This window comes from Lissotriton helveticus, chromosome 5_1, assembly GCF_964261635.1.
Source record: "Lissotriton helveticus chromosome 5_1, aLisHel1.1, whole genome shotgun sequence".
NCBI lineage: Eukaryota > Metazoa > Chordata > Amphibia > Caudata > Salamandridae > Lissotriton > Lissotriton helveticus.
This window is the reverse complement of record NC_136065.1, coordinates 1,251,656,641-1,251,676,341: the sequence shown is the minus strand read 5'-3', so window position 1 is coordinate 1,251,676,341 and position 19,701 is coordinate 1,251,656,641. Positions and strand designations below refer to the sequence as shown.

The following is a 19,701-nucleotide window of genomic DNA, read 5'->3' as shown; positions in this document are numbered from 1 at the left end:
CTGGACCGGCAACAAAGATTCATATGATGCATTCTTTGGGTGGATTAACTCCCTTAACCCATTTCTGCACTTCACAATGACCGCTTCCCCGACACAGATCGCATTTTTAGATCTAACTATCAAGATTGATGACGGGCACCTGACAACCACCATGTTCAAGAAAAAAACTGACCGCAATAGCCTGCTCCATTACACGAGTCATCATCCGAAAGCCCTCAGAGAGAACCTGCCCTATGGACAATTCCTGAGGGTAAGACGCAACTGCAGCCAACTGGCTGAATATAAAAAAACAATCTACCATTCTCTCAAGGAACCTCTTGGACAGATGGTACCCCAACAGAGAGGTAACTAAGGCGATGAAAAGAGCTCGCAACAACCACAGGGATGGGCTGTTGGAAAGAAGAGAACCTCACCCTGGCGAAGTAGATAACCCCTGACATGTGTGACCACATTCTCACCAGCCTCTAACTCAGTGAACAAGGCTCTTAAACGCCATTGGCAGATCCTTGACATCGGTGACATTAAGTTCTATCCACCCAGGTTTGCCTTTAAACAGTCAAAAAACATCAAGGACATCCTGATACATACTAGACCCAAGAAATCTAGAGTGGTTAACCAATCCACACTGTGGCACCTGCCGCCGGTGACGGGTCATTACGCCTGTGGGACATGCAGTGTGTGCCTTTTCACGGCAACCTAAAAATCCATACAACTGACCCCGAACTTCTCGTGGGAAATGCAAGGCCACACTAATTGTAACACCACCAAATGCATTTACCTGATAATATGCCCCTGTAATCTATACTATGTGGGCATGACCACCCGCCCAGTTAAGACACGCATGGCTGAGCACCGCAGTAATTTCCGCTGCAAAAAGAATAACACTAAGATGTGCAAACATTTCCTTGAATCAACCCACAGTGCAGACTCCATTAGATGGCTGATATTGGAAGCAAACGCAAGCTCCACTAAACAGTTTGTTCTTCAAAGAGCAAAGATGGATCCATCGACTTTCCACAGACAGGGCAGGCCTGAATGAAGACCTCCCCTGGAGCGCTTTTTAAAGAGGGAACCACAGCCCATGCGAGAAATGGGCTATCATCCATTGTCTCACCACCAAGGCAACCACTCCTTTACAGCGACACATATGCCCATTTAGCCATTGGTGCACTCACCCAATATACCTGTGCAGTCATTGGTCTGTGCCAGCACCTACCGACCAGCCATTCACACCAACCAGATATGAGCAGACCCTATTAGTCACTCGACATTTTCACCTACCATTAATTAGGCCTCCCGCCTATGAATCACTTTAACCCTTGAATACTAACACATCTAACGGAACAATAGCCAAGACAATGGGCTGCCTTGCCACACATCGAACGGGGCACTGATTTAACATGTATATGTATATGTATATGTATATGTATATGTATGTGTATATGTGTGTGTGTGTGTGTGTGTGTATATATATACACTCCCAACAGATCACGTCACTCGTTCACCAAAGCGCCCTAAGATATTTAAAATAACTGTGTCCATCACTTAATACCCCGCGCCTTGACATCAGGGACGGCCGTGCACATTGGCCCTTATACAAACCACTAAGTTTCCCATTTCCAATACCACTATGAAATGGCCGCCGGGCGGTGAACAGTATCACGAGCCCCGTGGTAGCGGTGATGTTTCTCTGACCTTAGGCCCTACACACGCCCCCCCCGTCACGTGATGCAGGCTACCCCTTAGTTTCCCATTCTCATACCACTAAGAAATGGCCGCCGAATTGTGAAGAGTTTCACAATTCCCAGGGTAGCGGTTTAGTTCACCTGATCCTCAGCCCAACAAACACGCCCCCGTCACGTGATGCAGGTAACGTGATTCCGCCCGGTTTCTTAACGGACTACACTGGGTTTCCACTCATCTATCCGGATCCGGCGGCGAGGGGTAGGTCTCATGCACGAGACACGGGATTTGCAAGTAAGTGATGAATCGAACGTAGCGCACTGTTATGCGCCCTTCACAAACTAGACGGCTAGCCGCGTCAGCTTCTAGTCGTTCTTGTTACCGGCCCGGGCTCTCCTTCCCGCATCCTCACCTGAGATCGGCAAAATCCGGGGATGAGGCTGGTTTAAGATTTGGGTTACTAAAAGTGGTCCTAGAATGAGCGAGTGTGGTTGCTGACAGCTGGACAATCCCTTGTTATCCAGTATTTGGGTGTCTTTCATAGATTCACATGCCTGAATCATTCCCCGTCGTCGAGACGGGAGCCTCCGGTATATAAAAAAGTAATGTCCTATAGACATACATAGAGAAGAATAGGCCTAAGGATCCCACCTTAGTGGCCTATCTACGTCCTTTTGTAAAAAGGACCAAACTAGAGTAGGCCCAAGGGTCCCACCTTAGTGGCCTATCTATGTCCTTTTGTAAAAAGGACCAAAGTAAAGAAGCCAACCAATCAGCTACTACCTCCTTCTAGAACCTTCCTGTCAGGAACCTAGGTCTCTCAGATTTTCTACCGCACGTTGTGCTAGGGAGTCTCCACCTCAGTTCTCCTCAGGATTTTTCTTCTTACTTTAAAAAACGAATTTACCAAACCTATTACATTATGGCTGATGTCCAGAAAAAGGGTCTCTTCAGAGCCTGTTCCTCGTGTGGAAAGAAAATGCTCCATGTAGAGGACAAGCATGAAACCTGCCTGTATTGCCTCTACCCTCACCATCAACCTACGGACTGCAAAATATGTAGGACCTTCTCAAACAAGACCCTCAAAGACAGAGAAGGACGCCTGCTACTCTGGCTGAACAGGCTGAAGAACAGGACAGACGACTTGGTGTCATAAGACGGTTAGAGTCTCTCTGGTACTTCACAATTTTCCTTGAAGAGGCCAAGGGTTACTTCCCCTAGCCCCTCAGACACCCCTCATAAGAAGACTCTCAAGAAGTCCTCAGAGGGCAAAACCTCAGTGTCTGGCAAGGATCTTCCTGTCACCAGGAAGCAACCGCTGACCTTGACGACGACCGCGTCGATTATCTCTTCTGCGCAAAAAACTGCGTCGACGACAGCATCGTCGGCCACCTCCTCGACGACAACGACGCCTACGACGGCGAGTATGCCAGTGTCGTCGACCATTCCATTCACTCCATCGACGACGACCCTATCGTCGACGACGAGGTCAACATCGAAGTCGAAGCCGTCGACGATCATCCCGTCGACGAAGGACATGTCGACGACAGGGAAACCGTCGACGACTGGGGAAAATACCGTCGACGAAGGACACGTCGTCGGCGGGGACACAGTCGACGACTGGGAAAATACCGTCGACGAAGGTAATGACGACGACACAGTCGACAAAGTCGTCGTATACCCCTGGCAATGCATCGTAGTCATCGGCGCCGCATCTGACAACGCCAACAGGGAAATGGAAAGAGTCTGAGTTGCTATCTCATGCCATGGATACCTTACCGCCACAGACATCCCATATCGCCATTAAAATCACGAGGAGGCCAATTAAGCCAGACCTCACGTCACCCAGTAAGGTGCAAGAGCTGCCTCCAACCTGTCTATTACAAGGCGAGGAGTCTGAGGAAGAGTTATACACACAAGCCACAAGCCCATCAGACCTGGTGGTCAAGTGCCAAAGCACCGATGAGGAACTGGAAGAGGTGGAACATATAGAGCAGTCAGTCCACACAAGTCCGCACACAGGTTACACCGATGGTGTGCCTACCAGCAGCCATTGTATCAGACCTGCAATTCTTAATACAGGACTACAAACAGCGGTTTCCGGAGAAACCCACTACGCCTACACCTACAGCTGTACACGCACCCACTCCTTTGTCCCGACACAAGCCGCCACCACTGGTGCTTAGTAGGGAACAAGAGCCAGTACAAGAAATTCACTCGTCTGATGACGAGGAAAGGGACCAGGAAGAGGGCGAGGTCCGTGACGACGAGTCAGACCCAGATGTAGATCAAGACTATATCGCTCCTTCTCCGGCCTCCCCGGAACCACAGTCCTCAGAATCACCACCCGCAGACATCGGTGGATTCCATAACCTTGTAGAGCGGGCAGCCAAACTATTTCATATGGCTATGGATACTCAGGAAACCGAGTGCTTCCTGTACGACTTCAAGGAACCAACTAAAAAGACAACCAGGTCAATTCTCATCATTGACTTTATATGGAAGCAAGGGAATCTACTGATGCAAACACCAGCTTCAATCCCAGTAGTACCCAGGCTCGATTTAATAAAAAATACAAGGCGACTTCATCGGCGCCAGCATGCCTCACAGGTCACCCCCAGGCAGACTCTGTGGTAACCCAAGCTGCACAGAAAAACTTACGTAACCCAGCATCGCCTCTGCCAACACCACCTGACAAAGAAGGCAGAAAACTGGATACTATTGGCAAGCGTTTCTCCACCACGTCGGCCATGACCGTGAAGGTGGCGAATTCAATAGCACTTCTGGGCCGCTACAATCGGCAACTCTGGGCAGATATTGCTCCTTACCTATCTAACCTGCCAGAGTATTTAAAAGAGGAGGCTCATTCGCTTCTCTTTGAAGGCCAAACATCTGCCTCCGAGCTCATTGACTGCGCAATGGATGTCGCCATGACCGGTTTCAGGCAACTGGCAGGTGCTGCTGTACTCGGAAGACAAGGTTGGCTCAAAGCCACCTCTTTCTGCCAAGAGGTGCAAACGAAGATTCTTGATATGCCCTACGACGGCCAGCATCTCTTCGGTGAAAAGATTGATGAGGCCTTAACTACTATCAAAAAGGACACGGACATTGCCAAAGCCCTTGGAACACTGCAATTCCGAAACCAGTCCTTTCGTGGAAACAGAAGTAGAGGACAATCTTCTTATAGAGGCACCTACCAGAACAGATCCTCCTATTCTTACAACCAGAACAAAACGCAATACCAACCGCGACAACAGCAGCAAGGGCGTCGGACTTCCTACGGCAAGTCGAACTACAGGGGGAAGAACCAGAGAAGACCCGCTGGCAACCGCCAATGACTTGTGTCAATGGCCAGTCCATCCACCATTGAATTTTTTACAAATTGGAGGGAAACTCACACACTTCCTAGACAATTGGAAATTGATAACAACAGATCGGTGGGTGCTCCAGCTCATTCAATTTGGACATTCTCTAGAATTTGTCACAATTCCCCCAACAACACCACCTCGCAAACGGTCCCACAGGCACCTACGATTGCTTCTTCAGGAAATCTCTTCCATGCTACAGAAGGGAGCGATAGAGCGAGTTCCACCAACCCACAAAGGAAAAGGTTTCTACTCCCACTTCTTCCTGATCCACAAGAAAGGGAAAAAGTGGAGACCAATCCTCGACCTCAGGGCACTCAACGTGTTCCTAAAGAAACAATCGTTCCGTATGGTAACACTCCAGGAAATCCTGGGACTACTGGAGGAAGGTGACTACATGACGTCCTTAGACCTGCAGGACGCTTACTACCATATTCCGATCCTCAAAGGGCACAGGAAATACCTCCGGTTTGCTGTAGCGGGGCAGCACTACCAATTTTGTGTCCTCCCGTTTGGCCTCAAATCTGCTCCACGGATATTTACCAAATGCCTCTCCCATGTGGCAGCCTTCCTTCGTCAACAAGGACACCAGGTCTTCCCATACCTGGACGACTGGCTGATAAAGGCACCATCTGCGACCGGCGCAGCCAAATCCTCCAGCGCCTGTCTGGATATTTTCCTCCGACTAGGTTTGACCCTCAACCACGAGAAGTCGACACTGGTACCCCACAAGGTCATTACATTTCTTGGGGCGACTCTAGACACGGAAGGCGTCAAGGCTTTCCCCTCTCAGGAAAGAAAAGTCAAACTCATCTCCCTGGCCACGTCAGTGGCATCACGGAAGACTTTACCGGTCCGCACCTTCAAGTCCCTCCTCGGCATGATGTCCTCATGTATCATGCTCATTCCCCACTGCCGCCTCAAGATGCGCCCACTCCAGGAGGAGTTGACGAACCAATGGACACAGAGTACAGGATCATTCGAGGACCGCATTCGAGTCACTCGAAAAATGGTCAACCACTTACAGTGGTGGAGATCGCTCAAACACCTGTCAAAGGGATTGCCGTTCCTGCTTCCCGCAGAGCCACATGTGATAACAACGGACGCATCCCTAGAAGGCTGGGGAGCGGTCCTCCAAGAACTCCAGATCAATGGCAAGTGGACAGCACAGGAAACACAGTTCCACGTCAACCTATTGGAGTTAAGAGCGGTCTTCCTAGCTCTTCCTGCCACGCATTCAAAACTCCTCAGTGCTCGTCAGGACAGACAACACCACAACGATGCACTACCTGAACAAGCAGGAGGGGGGACGCGATCACTCTCACTATCTCGAGAATCACAAAGAGTCTGGAACTTGCTTCTGAAACATGTAATAACACTGAAAGCAGAGTACGTCCCGGGCAAGGACAATGTCTTTTTTGACGCTCTGAGCAGACAGGGGTCTCCATCCCACGAATGGGAACTAGATATGGAAGTGCTGGAACACATCTTCGCGGTATGGGGAACTCCGCGAATAGACCTCTTTGCCACGAGAGAGAACGCCAAATGCCCAAGCTTCGCAAGCAGGCATCGCCACTCAGGAACCCTCGGAAATGCATTTTCCATCGCATGGCGCAACGTCTTGGCGTACGCCTTTCCGCCATTTCCACTGATAACCAGCTTCCACATGAGCATGTTAGTCACTGTGCTCACTTTGGATGACATGTATTTTAATAATATTTTTAACTCACATGCTGGTAACACAAACACTGGCATGCAACACGGAGTGCTTCTTAGTCACCCACCATGTTTCAGGTTATACTACCATGTGTGAATTGCTGTCTTTTGTCCCCCATTCCAGGTACACAAAGCGCAACACAGGTACACCATTCCTTAAACTTTTGTCTACTTATATGCAATAGAGAGGCAAAGGTTCCTTGTAGATAGTTTCGCACTAACCCACTTAAATAGACACTGGTCCTGAAGAATCGTGTGTCAATCTGACACTAGGCGAGAAACATGTCGACCCAGTATTCAACTAGGATAGTCTTGCATTAGGATACTTCACTTCCCTACAAGTCTATTCCTTACCCAATTTTAATTGGAGCCAAGGGCCCTCTAGAATAAACTTGATCCTGGCACCCTTGACTTCATTTTAACCACCTCCACATCTACAGTCACTTGGCCCCACACCCGCACTTCACCCTTACGGCAGTTGGAAAAAGATCTCCGCCAAAGAGCCCCTCTATGAGGTGTTGCCCGTTGGGTATTGCACCGCCGACCCAACGAGGAGCATTGCCGATGATGAAGCATGACATCCGTAAGGGTGTGTGAGGCCATTACATCCAACAAAATGGATGCCCCACGGTAGGCTCCTCCGATGTCCTACTGCATCTATAACCTGTCACTACCCAAATAGCACGCATCCAGGAACGGCCTGGTACCCCCTTTGTTTTTGACATTACTGGCGAACACCAGGGCCGGACCTTCCACTCCTACACTGAGAGTGGTTATTTCGCCTTGCCTGGCACCAAGGGAGAACCCCCTTGAGCCACCCTTGTTTTTCTCCCCCCTTGTTGTACACATATATACACATGTAACCTGTTGCATTTTTGTTCCAAGAGGTTGCAGTGACTTTTGATGATTTTTAATTTTCATCTAGTCTGCAAAAAAAAACACCCTACATTCCAGAACCGTGAGAAACTTGCTTTTCTGCAGAGCTCTAGTGAAATAGGAATTCTAAACTGGAAATCCGTGCTTAATGTAATAACTGAAAATGGCATGAAGTGCCAGTACTTTCTATGGTGTTGCCATTTCGCTCATGAAAAGTGGGGGTGTAACCACACACTCCTATTTGTGTGTAAACCAATTTCTCTAGTGTAATCGCTATAGATCAGATAAGCATGCTGGGTGGGAATGAGATGGCCAGCCTCAAACTAAAGTAGACACTAGTGCAAGTGTCAACGTACACTTGCCCCTGCCTGCCCTCTTGCGGGCAGGGCCAAGTGTACGTTGACACCTGCACTAGTTCTAGTTTGCATTCCTCTCCCAAATTTAAGTTTTGAGTGTGCTCGAGTCACCAGCAAGAGCAAACCAGTAAACAAAATGGGGCCTCACCTAGAGCGAGCAAATAAGCTGTTCAGTTCAGCCGCTCATTGATGTAGGGATTGGGAACCATTTACAGGTTAGTAACCTTGCCTCCTGAGATGGGGCTTCTTTGGCAAATCTCATTTTACTTCTATATGTTTATCAATAGTATAGGTAGCAAATTCGCCCTATGTCTTCAGTGAGGGAGGCATTTGTTCCAATAAACCTTTGAGGGGGATGTTTTAAGTGTCCAAGTAGTACAGTGTTTTCATTCATCTTTCCAGCGTGCACTACAGGACCCTCACGTGGCAGCGTTCATGGTGGAACCCATACAGGGTGAGGCTGGCGTAGTCGTTCCAGATGAAGGTTACTTGACTGGTGTGCGCGATCTGTGCACAGCACACAATGTAAGTGTATTACCTTCTTGTTGGTGTAACTATATACTGGGGACTGAGAAGGAGCAGGATGTTCTAAGTGGAGAGCTGCTGTGGGCTGGTTTCCCATTTCACCATGCTTCTATATATAGCGTCCTCTGTAAAATCAGCCAAGCTACAGAGAATTTAAAATGGATTTTAGTTTCAAGCTCCCCACCTTAATCGCACAAACTTAAACAGGTGCTCAGTCAAGATAGTACAGGTTTCCAATGAAACGATTTTTAGTTTCTGTTTAATGGGCAGAAACTAGTGCAATAAATGCATGGTCTGACTTCAAATACTCTAATTTCCTTTGCTCTACAGTGATTGGCTGAGTTTTCAGGAGGGATTTGTGGAAATGTCCAGGCTAGGAATGTATTGCCATTTGAGCAGGTGCAGTGAGAGGCTTGGCTGTACGCACTATGCTTATTCAGCTTCACAGAGCATGGATTATTCGCTTTATTTTAAGCACATCCCATACACCCTGTCTCCATTTTTTCCAACAAAGTAGACCTTGTTTTTCCTTGGCTGGTCTCCCTCTCTCCTCACCACCATGCCCAATAGTATACTATGGCTCTCCCTTAGTTATCATGATTTGTGGCTAGTTCCTGCATACCCTCCGCAACCTGTCCTTTTCTGCTCTTCCCTTTGAGTAGATATTTCTAATATATTCCCCTCCTTAGATCACATTTTGGGTTTGTGGAATTGTTTCCGGCAAACTCACCACACCAGGTATTCCCCCCCCCCCCCCCCCCCCCGAATACATTGAAATATCTGGAAACCCTCTGACTTCCATCCACCCCCTCTCCCCCCCCCCCCCCAACCCCCACAAGCTTTGTCCCTGCTATGTACTGATTTTTTTGGCCCATACCAACATGGCCTTTCCTACCTACCAGTCAGCATTGCTTAATATCCCCCTCTCACACCTCCGACTTCCTCCGTATTGCCCAACTCCCAATGCCACACTTCCTTACCCCTGCTATCAGATTCTTTCTAATCTTAGACGGGATTTCCTCGTACAGTCCTAAGGTTACTGGCTTTTCCGCATGGTTGCACTACCACAGCACAACAGTCACATCTACTTTTACACCTGCTACGCATGCTGTTTTACCCTGATTCACCCACTACCAGAAGCTCATTTGCTTGCAATGGCCGTCCTAAATAAATACTTGTCTCTGTTTCATGATCCTATTCATCCGGAGGCTCCAGGCCAAATACCCATTCCTGTTCATGACCTGCATATCAGCACTCTGAGGCTACAGACCGTAACCACCTCCTATATTTCACAAGCCTTATAACCCAATTTTGCATATATACGACTCCTCTTGAGCCTCCTTGGGGCAAAATGATCCCCTTTGTTGCCTCAAGGATGAGGCTACCTTACTTATATTTTGTAGTTTCTCATGACAAGTGTTCTTCGCTGACTCTAGAGAATTGGTGGCACAAATTTACCTTGTCATGCTTCCATTTGTTCTTTTGTTTCCTGTGGTCAGGTTCTGTTTATCGCAGATGAGGTACAGACTGGATTATGCAGGACAGGGAAGATGCTGGCTGTGGACCATGAAAATGTCCGTCCTGACCTTGTGATATTGGGGAAAGCATTGTCTGGAGGTTTTTATCCTGTAAGTAGATTCATGTCTTTGGGTTAATTATTTTTTTAATTTGGGAACATGACCCGCTCTTCCCAACACAAGCCTAAGGAATGCCGGCGATCTATGTGTTTCGGGATGAGTAAGGGAGCAGAGCAGCGCCGGACTGACCATAGCGGGCACCGGGCAATCCCCCGGTGCGCTGCACGGGTGGAGGCCGGTTTTGGGCCCCTGGGGGCCGTTTTTGTTAGTGCCGTTTTTGCTGCATAGATGCAAAATCAGCCTCGTACCAAAGTCTGCAGAAAACCGGCCCCGTCAAAGAGCTCGGCGGCACCTTGAACCCCCCCCTCAGTGAGGAGGTGGGGCCGGCCGAGCACTTTGCCAGGGCCGGTTGTGGTTCCCAGTCCGGCCCTGGAGCAGAGTGAGTCTCACTGCCTTGTTAAGCAGGTCCTGGACTCCGCGCTGATTTGAAATTGTGTGGCAAGAGCGTGCTTTGGATGTGCTCCAGTTCTTTCACCCCCGCAGTGCCATTCTCACCTGGCTACATCGAAACATTGAGACAGTTAACTACAAACATCATAAAGATTGCACGATAAGACGCTGCCTTACGAATTGCATCTTGGGAGTTTGAGTGTGGCCAACGACGGGGGTGTGTGATCAAGCACTACACTGGGACATTGCACATCATAAGAGGACACACCTTTGAGGAAGGCAATATGCTGAAACGCATCAGGTGCCTCTGACACGTGATTACCTGCGCCAATTGAAACAAAGTATCTTTATCCAGGAACTGGGTTTTGACGCATTTCTTGGTTGTATGTGTGTGTGTGTGTGTATATATATATATATATATATATATATATATATATATTGCTCAAGGTTTCACCACGATTTGTAGGAACCACGCACTCCAGGGTCGTTTTCTCCAAACAATTTTATTTTGTCGTTTGTAACGGACTCGTTTCGGCGCTCCGCCTTCCTCAATGTTACAAACATTGTGGTTTGGCGCCATGTTTTATCCTACACATCATTGTGAATTCATGATGGAAACAAACAAGGGACTTCCGTTTACACCCATCACAATGGTTAAATCTTAATGTATACGAGTTGCAGTGCCCGCTTGCAATCTGGTTTACAAGCGCAATCAGTCTTATTTTCAGATTGCGGTTAGATTAATGCTGCGTTAATTAAGCAACATTGTGGAATCTTTACAAATCAAATATAGTGCGTGGCCTCATATTTATCTTGAGGATATCGACGCCATATTTGTAGTTTTTAAAAAAAACTGTGATGATGGAAGAATTCTGCCACCCAGATTAGCATTTCTTCTGCTCAATGCTATTGGCCACGTGTTCTTCTCATTCGTTTTTTAGAACGCGCAACAATTAAAGACCATGAGCATTGTTTTACTTCTGTACAGTACACTCAATCGTTACACTGTTTGCAAAATTCAGTTCTTTGTCTTTTGTATGCATTGTGCACAGAAAGCAATTATATTATGTTTTCTTCTTTGCCCCCCATTGTTTCCAAATTGAGGAAGTCTAGCTTTGACCTGCTAAACACCATTTGTGCATGTTTGCATGTTAGCATTGGCTTTGAAAGTGCTTGTTTTCCCCTAGTCTTTATTCCTCTGCTCAGTCTACTAGCACTTTTATTGGGAGGTGTGCCCGTTTTCCTTTTTGTTATTATTTAGCTTGTTAAGCTGTCATTTTCCCTTGTTGTGAGGGGAACTGCTGCATTGCTATTGTATGAGTTTCGCTTTAATATTCACTTTAGTCCGCACCTGGGGCAGATAATAGAAAGTTAATGAGATTTCGGAGGCTTTGTGTTAATAGGCTTGACGCACCACCAGAATAGCGTTGCTCTGATTCAGACCTGGCGTTTACACAGATGTATACTGGGTTGTAGGTACAAATCCGTAAGATGTTTTTAGATGGCTTCCTCTACCCCAGCTTGAATGCTGGCGTGTAGAGTTAAAATGATGCAGAGCTCTTGGTTGGCAGCATCGCTGATCAGTGTTATTGGTAGTAGGAGCAGCCATCTTTTACTGTAATGCTTACCTTTGCCAGTCACTTTATCAACTCCAAACCACCGCGCGCCGTCACAATCTAGCATGGTGCGCCCAAATAAAGAAATAATCCTCTCAGTGGGGAGTTTAGAGCAGTGATGGAAATGAACAGTGACCGAAATGTTGATGGCTTCCTCTGCCAAATTCCGTAAGTTGTTGGATTTGCAACAGTTGTCATGCTACATAAACCAAGGCCACCGATACCGGTCTAGATTTCCACTTAACTCTTCATTAGGCCTTGCTTTATATTCGCAGGCCAGTCAATAGTTAGTAGTTCTAGTTGCATGCTTTCATTTGCCATTGGTGTCCGGCGTCCACAATCCTATTGCACTCAGATTAAATAACAAAGTTACTCACTTTGAGTGATTCACTTTACCCATGGGAGGAGTGATGTGTGAGGTCCACCATGTGTATGTGATTCCCAGTTCCAAGTGCGCATCGATTGCCTATAACTTGAACCTTCCTTTCGTTACAGTGCATTATGGGGTCTTCCAAGCTAAACAGTTTATATATTACAAGCCCAGTTGTTGCTGGCTACATGCTTACGTCCACATGAAGGAGAAATTCACCTAGGATGTACTCTAGAAGCTCAAAAGGATTCTCCACATATTTCTTTTTCTAGATGTGGCACCGTCTGGTGACTGTTGGGCCTGCGCATTTTTTTCTTGAGGCCCTGACATGCAGAACATGCCCTCTGGGATCCTCACAATAGGCACACTGGGGTTTAACTGCAGTCAGTGTCACTTTATTCTGGAATTTCTCTTAAAAGCATTGTACACAAACGTTATTCCCACGTAACCAATGTTTTCACTTCTAAAGATATTTATTGTTAAAGAAAGAGCAAGATTGGCTATACATCCGTGTATAAACACACACTAAAAGTCCAATGCAAGTGACTATTTTCCTAAAACCCTCTCTATTAGAAAAATAAGATGCCATCAGTGTGAGAAATGCAGCCAGTTCTCTGAACCAGCCTACTGTTGAGTCCCTCTATAGTGAGTGCTGCACTATTTTTCATGCATACGGTATGTATTTTGTTATAGCCTCCATTCCATCTCAAAGGAGCTCACCAAGGGAGTGCCACAAGGCTCATGTCTAAGCCCTACACTTTTTAACGTGTATGTGACCCCCTTGGCTGACATTGTGAGAACATATGGGTTCACCCCGGTGTCGTACGCTGACAACACCCAGCTTTTGTTCCCTTTTCAGTCCCTCACACCTGCAATAAAAAATCTTTTGCAGATGGTATGAGGGCAGTATCAGATTGGATGGCCTCAAATTGCCTCCAATGCAACGTAGGCAAAACAGAGGTTATGCTGTTCGGGGAGGCCCCCCTCCTATGGTCTCCAGAATGGTGGCCTCTGGACTTAGGGCCAGTACCAAGCCCTAAACAGACTGTAAAGAATCTTGGTGTGCGATTAGATCAGGCACTACTGCTTAAAGAACATGTTAGTCAGGTTACCGGATCCTGTTTTCGTGTCACTGGACTTTTAAGGCGTGTTTCCATTCCTGTCCGACAGCCACAGAAAAAAGTCACTTGTCCAGACTCTTGTAGTCAGCAGGCTGGACTATTGTAATGGCCTTCTCATCTCTGCCAATGAGAACAACTCAATAGACTACAAGTGGCCCAGAACACCGGGGCTAGACTGGTTCTCAACGCTTTGCCTAGGACTCGCTCGCATCCCCTTTTGAACAAACTCCACTGGCTGCCTGTCCGGCAACATGTTAAGTTTAAAATCTGTTGCACAATACATAAGTCTCTTTGGCTCTGGCCCTAAATATTTGACTGAAACTCAACCTCTATTGTCCTGGACGTTCCCTGCGTTCTAGCAATCAATTACTACTCCAGGTCCCCAGGATTAAGAGGATTAGGCAGGGAGGCCGAGCTTTTTCCCATAAAGGCCCCACTCTTTGGAACTCACTCCCTTTTACTTTGAAACAAAATACTATGCTGTAGCGAGGAACTGTTACCTACATTCTGTTCAGTGATTAATCAAATTGGAAACCCAGGCAAAGCCCCTAACTCCTGGAAAACTGCCAAAATAATCTTTTTTTTTTTTTTTTAAAAGAAAAGGGTAAATCACCTGTGGAGTGTGGGTCTTACAGGCCCATCTCCTTGATAAATACCGATGCTAAGGTTTATTCCAAGTTACTAGCTACGAGATTAGCCCCGCTAATGCCTAAATTAGTTAGTCAACACCAGCACGGTTTTGTGATAGGCAGAGACACGACAGCTCATGTTAACACTGCTATAACTGCATTCCACATTGCCAATACTAACTCCTCCCCACTCGGTATGGTGTTATTAGATGCAGAAAAATCATTTGACCGAATGGGGTGGGATTACCTCTGGGCTATATTAAGGAGAATGGGCTTTGGGAAACCGTTTCTAACCAGGATTCAAGCATTGTATGACTCACCCAATGCAAAAATAGGATATGCTAACTTAATCTCTAATAGTTTCCCGGTTTTAAGAGGCACACGCCAAGGGTGCCCCCTGTCATCCCTTTTGTTTGCTCTTTCAATGGAGCCTTTTATTAATTCGATACTGACTCAAGAATGTATTATACCATTTATTCATGGTAACAACCCCCTTAAAATTACTGCTTACGCAGACGATCTGGCAATTTATACAACTGATGTACCGAAAGCCATAGCTGGGATCATCAAGGAAGCTGATGAATTCGGCTCGGTTTCGGGTTACAAATTGAATCTAAACAAAACACAAATTGTTGTTAATTATAATCTGCCGGCCCCAGTTCTGGGGGTCTGTCATACTGCGAATTATCTAGGTATTAAAATAACATCTAACTTAAAGGAAATTATGGCTCTAAATTATGATACTTTATTGAAGGAGACAACAGGGACTCTCAAAAAATGGCATACGGTTCCCTTAAATTTAATTGGACGAATAAACCTATTCATTTTTATATTTGTTTAGGTCCATCCCTTTCTTTGTTAACAACTTATTCTTTAAAAAACTGGATGGTATTCTAGGCAGCTATATCTGGGGCTATAAAAAAAAATCGTAGAGCTCTTTTTCTTCTCAAACTAACAACTATTAAGGGCGGCCTCGAATTTCCCGATTTTAATTTTTACTTTTACGCTTCTTACCTGGGTAGGATACGTAGCCTTTTTTCCTCTAGTTACCCTTATTTTTTTCACCAATTAATGCTTGGAGCAAACTCTGTACAATTTTTAGCTAGAAGCAACTACCCGAATTACTTCAAACGAGTGAAGTTTAAGACCGCTAAAGATGCGGTTCATATATGGAATACCATCATGGCTATCAATAAAACTACGTTCTTTCACCCCAAGCTTAGCATGTGGAATAATTCGGGCTTACCCGAGATTTTTAGCGATCCAATAGTTAGAATATGGGCTAATCTCGGAATAAACCAACTTTCCGATTTATACGGACCATCAGGCTTTCTAACATTTGATACCTTACGAATACTTTACAAACTACCGGTAAATGCACTATTCAAGTACACCCAGATACATGATATCTTTGTGAATAAAATGAAACTAAAGGAAACTTTAGATTCAGACATATGGACTTGCATCTACGGGGAAACAAACAATGATATAATTAGCTTGGGGTACAATCTAAACCTGACGACTGCATCAAAATTGCACAGAAATGGACCACTAATTTATGAATGCCCATTTCCTCGCATAACATCTCCACTTTTTTTCATAACAGCAACACTTTAACTCACTCTTCCAGTTTAAAACTTCAATCTTACAAGACTGTATGCCAGCTATACTATACGCCGCTTCACTTCTTTAAGTGGTCAGGGAACCATGCATTACCTGAACGTACAAAATGCGACCTACTAGCAGCGGATATAGTACATATAATTTTCTCATGCCCGGCTCTTCAAACATTCTGGGACGAAATAGAAAAAGTGCTGAAAATGAAACTGTTCCTTGGTAAACTTTCTGCCGAGATGATACTTTTGGGAATACAACCAAATACTGCTATGTATAAAGACTTAATGTTTATTCTAATTTCATGTGCAAGATTGACAATTGCTAGGGCTTGGATTTCAGACAAACCACCATTGGTAACCGAATGGTGGCTTTTGATAAACGAGATATACGATATGGAATTTTTATCCGCAAAAATCCGAGGGACAGGCTCCTTGAAGAAAGTGGACAAAATCTGGGCTATCCTGTTCCCTACTCACGAATGAACGACTTTATCTTTGCTGTATTAGATTTGTGAATAGCTCCTATTTCCTTCACTTAAAGAAGGAAAAAGGGGGAAAAAGGGGGGAAAAAAGAGGAAAGAAAGGGGAAAAAAAGGTAAGAAAAAAGGGAAAGAGAAAATATTTTTTTTTTTTTTTTTTTTTGGTTGAGGACCTGGACTTACTGCCTATCTGTGCAGGATCTTAACTGTATAGCACTAATCTGATTATCATGCTTTGTAAACCCGGCTATTAACATTAGGGAATCCTTATTTCTTGGTTTAAAAGCTGGTTGCGAGCCTATTTGATGCAGACGAAACTGACGTATTTTCTTTTTTTAATATATTGTAAATCCCTTTGCCTATTTGCTAATTGATTAAGTCTTCAAGGAATTGTATGTACTATAATTTTTTATTCTTTGAAAAACGCTTTATTTTTGTAATGATTGCCTGCCTGTGCTGTCAATAAAAAAAAAAAAAAGAAACAAAATACTAATCTCCAGTCTTTTAGGAAGTCTCTCAAAACATATTTATTTTTGACTTCCTAAATTACTTTACAGATTACAAAACCTGATTGGGCATTTGTAGCAATAGCGTAAGCGCGGAGATACCCCTTCGGGGGTCGAATCCTGCGCTATATAAGAATATGAATGAATAAATAGCAAAAGATGCAAACTTGTAGAGTAGTATGATTTCCTTTTTGTTTGTAAATAAGAGCATGCATGGAAGTAAATGGAATATTAGCTCAACTATGTCATTCGAAAAAGTTAGAGGGTTGGTATTTCCCACTCGAGTTGTTAGCAACAGGCAGAATTTCATGAGTTTTATGAACCTTGTCCTGTATTTGCTGTCCTCAAATACTTGTCGCCTTAAATACAGTTAAGTGTCCCAATCATTTGTAACCCTTGGTCACTGGTGTATTAACAACTTGTTCTCATTTTTGGATCATTTGTCATCTTCACCACCACCACCACCGGTGTAGCTTTTAAAACTGGGATCAGGTCTACTACCATTGTCTCCTTCCACCAGAAGCTTGAATCGCCCAAGGTGGTTTAAGATAAGTGTATGATTCGAAAGTGGGTTTTCCATTGTGTTTAGTGTCGTGTAACAAATCTACAAGTGCCATTTAATATTTAAGAGCTTTGTATTCCATTTTCTTTTTACCCATCTTGAGTAAGGTGCTTTAAGGCGCTGTTTCATTAATAACTAATTTAGTGGAGCTGGTATGCTCTCAGAGTTTGTCCCGAATATGAGCTGACATTACTATGGTGTTAAATACTTTGAAAGCTTATAGTATTCCTAAAACATTCAGAATAACCTCCTGGTGCTGTCACAATGCAGTATGGTATTATTTGTGACCAGTCTGTTATGCCATATCCTGGCATTTTCCTATTATGAGCAGGTACGCAGAGGTCCAGAACCTATCCTATAACGTGGAGTGGTGCACCATGCGTGAACTCATTGTGGGTAGAGGACTACTGTCCCAGTCATGTATATAGCTCATAAAGCGGTTGCGACCGCATACTGTGTATTAGACATTTTAGCCTTAGGTTGGTTGGTCTCTCCCCCAAGGTCCTCTTACCCCCTTTCTTTCCCCCCTTCCCCCCAAAAACAAAACCTTTTCCCTTCACTCCTCCTGTTTCTTGAATTTGTTATTGTTGGCCTTAGGACTCTGTGTACTTTACCACTGCTTACCAGTGCTGAAGTGCTTGTGCACATTCCCCAAAACATGGTGAAATTGGGTTGCACCCGATTGGCATAATTTACTTAAGTGCCTAGAAAAGTGGTATAGCATGTACTGTACCCAGGGTGTGTAAATCAATGCTACTAGTGGCCCTGCAGCTCTTACTGTGCCACCCACATAAACGGTCCCTTAAAACGTAGTGAAAACTCCCAAATTAGTTTGTACTACTGTGAGGCCTACTTCCCCCCGTAGGATAATTTTGGGTTACCATATTATATGTAATAAGTGATAACTTTTGTTTGGGAGCGTGTAGAAATGTCATTTTTGGTTTGAAATGAATTCTGCAAATGGCTTTTGTTCTTTTATAGAAAGTTGGCATTTCCTTGCTCTAACAATTTGATGCCTGTTCCTTGGTCACATCAGTAGGTGCAGTTGCCTCTGTGTTTTCCTCCCACCTGCACAAAAGGGGATTGGGTGTTGGTAGGATGGACCATACTGGCAAGGTGGGGGGTGCAGAGCTGTGCGCATCCCCACTTGCACTTCAAAGTAGCTGCCTCAGCTCTCAAAGAACTTCACACCAGCCTTTCGTGCCCCCACACATCCTGGAACCAGGTTAGGGAGGCACTTTCGCGTGTGAGTGAAAGGGGTTCTCCAGACGTTTCTTCCACTTAAACTGGCATCAGGTGTGAAATGAGGACACTCTGACCCACTCTTCAGTCTATTTTATAACCCACTGAATATTTCAGACTACTACACTGCTGCCTGACGCCTGCCTTGTTCCCTCCGAGGCCTACCCTGTTGCTTGAGACCTTGCTTATCTGCTTGAACCCATGACTTTCAGAGATCCAACGGCTAGTTCGCTGGCCTCCAGATCAGAGCCTCTGGGACAGAAAAGGCTCCAACCATCTTAAACCCGCACCTGGGCCCAGCCTAAGTAAGGCCTGATATTCCAAGTGGTGTCTCTCCAGACATGGGCACTCGGAAGAGGCGCTGAAGATGCCCAAATATCCTAAATTTAAAAATTTGGTCATAAAAAATTAAGGACCTACCTGATCGTCGATCTGCCCAAGGTGCCTTGCCGGTAGACTGGATTTTCCAGTAGCTCCCCTTCTATTCAGCAGCAAATCTTGTTCAGTGGCTCCTCACAGAAGGGGTATTCGGCCTCATGGAGCCCTAGTCCGCTACAGCCTGCGGCTTTATCCCACTGGAGATTTTTGACTTTCAAAAATCAAACTAAGTCAGAATGTAGAAATCTGCACTGCAACTTCGTAAGCTCCTTGTCTGTCTCTTTCTCCCGTGCTCCATTGTGGTCGACCCTGGCTTTTGACTTTGACCTGGTCTCGCACCACTGTGTGCTGTGGTTCTCTTTGATCTTCTAGGCACTATTTATTTTCACTTCAAACTTTAAAAAGAACTCTGGTTCTACTGATAGGATTTATTGTTGTTTTTAGTATTGAATAATGTATTAAAATGTACTGTTTTTCTAAACTTGTGTGGGATTTTTCTTTTCACTTTATTGCTGTATGAGTGTAGCATAAATACTTTACACATTGCCTCCGTAAGTTAGACCTAACTGTTTTTGGGCCAAGCTACCAGAGTGTATGGACCGCTTAGTTTAACAACTTTATGGTTCACCCTGAC

At 45.3% G+C, this 19,701-nt stretch overlaps 1 protein-coding gene across 2 annotated transcripts in view; it reads left to right on the top strand.

Moving 5' to 3' along the window:
- OAT (ornithine aminotransferase) overlaps positions 1-19,701 on the top strand; it is a 100,467-nt gene that overhangs the window by 43,859 nt on the left and 36,907 nt on the right. For both annotated transcript variants that reach the window (XM_078644021.1, XM_078644022.1), the window contains exons 6-7: positions 8,399-8,521; positions 10,021-10,149. In XM_078644021.1, the coding sequence (XP_078500147.1) occupies positions 8,399-8,521; positions 10,021-10,149 (252 nt within the window). The remainder of the gene's footprint in view (positions 1-8,398; positions 8,522-10,020; positions 10,150-19,701) is intronic.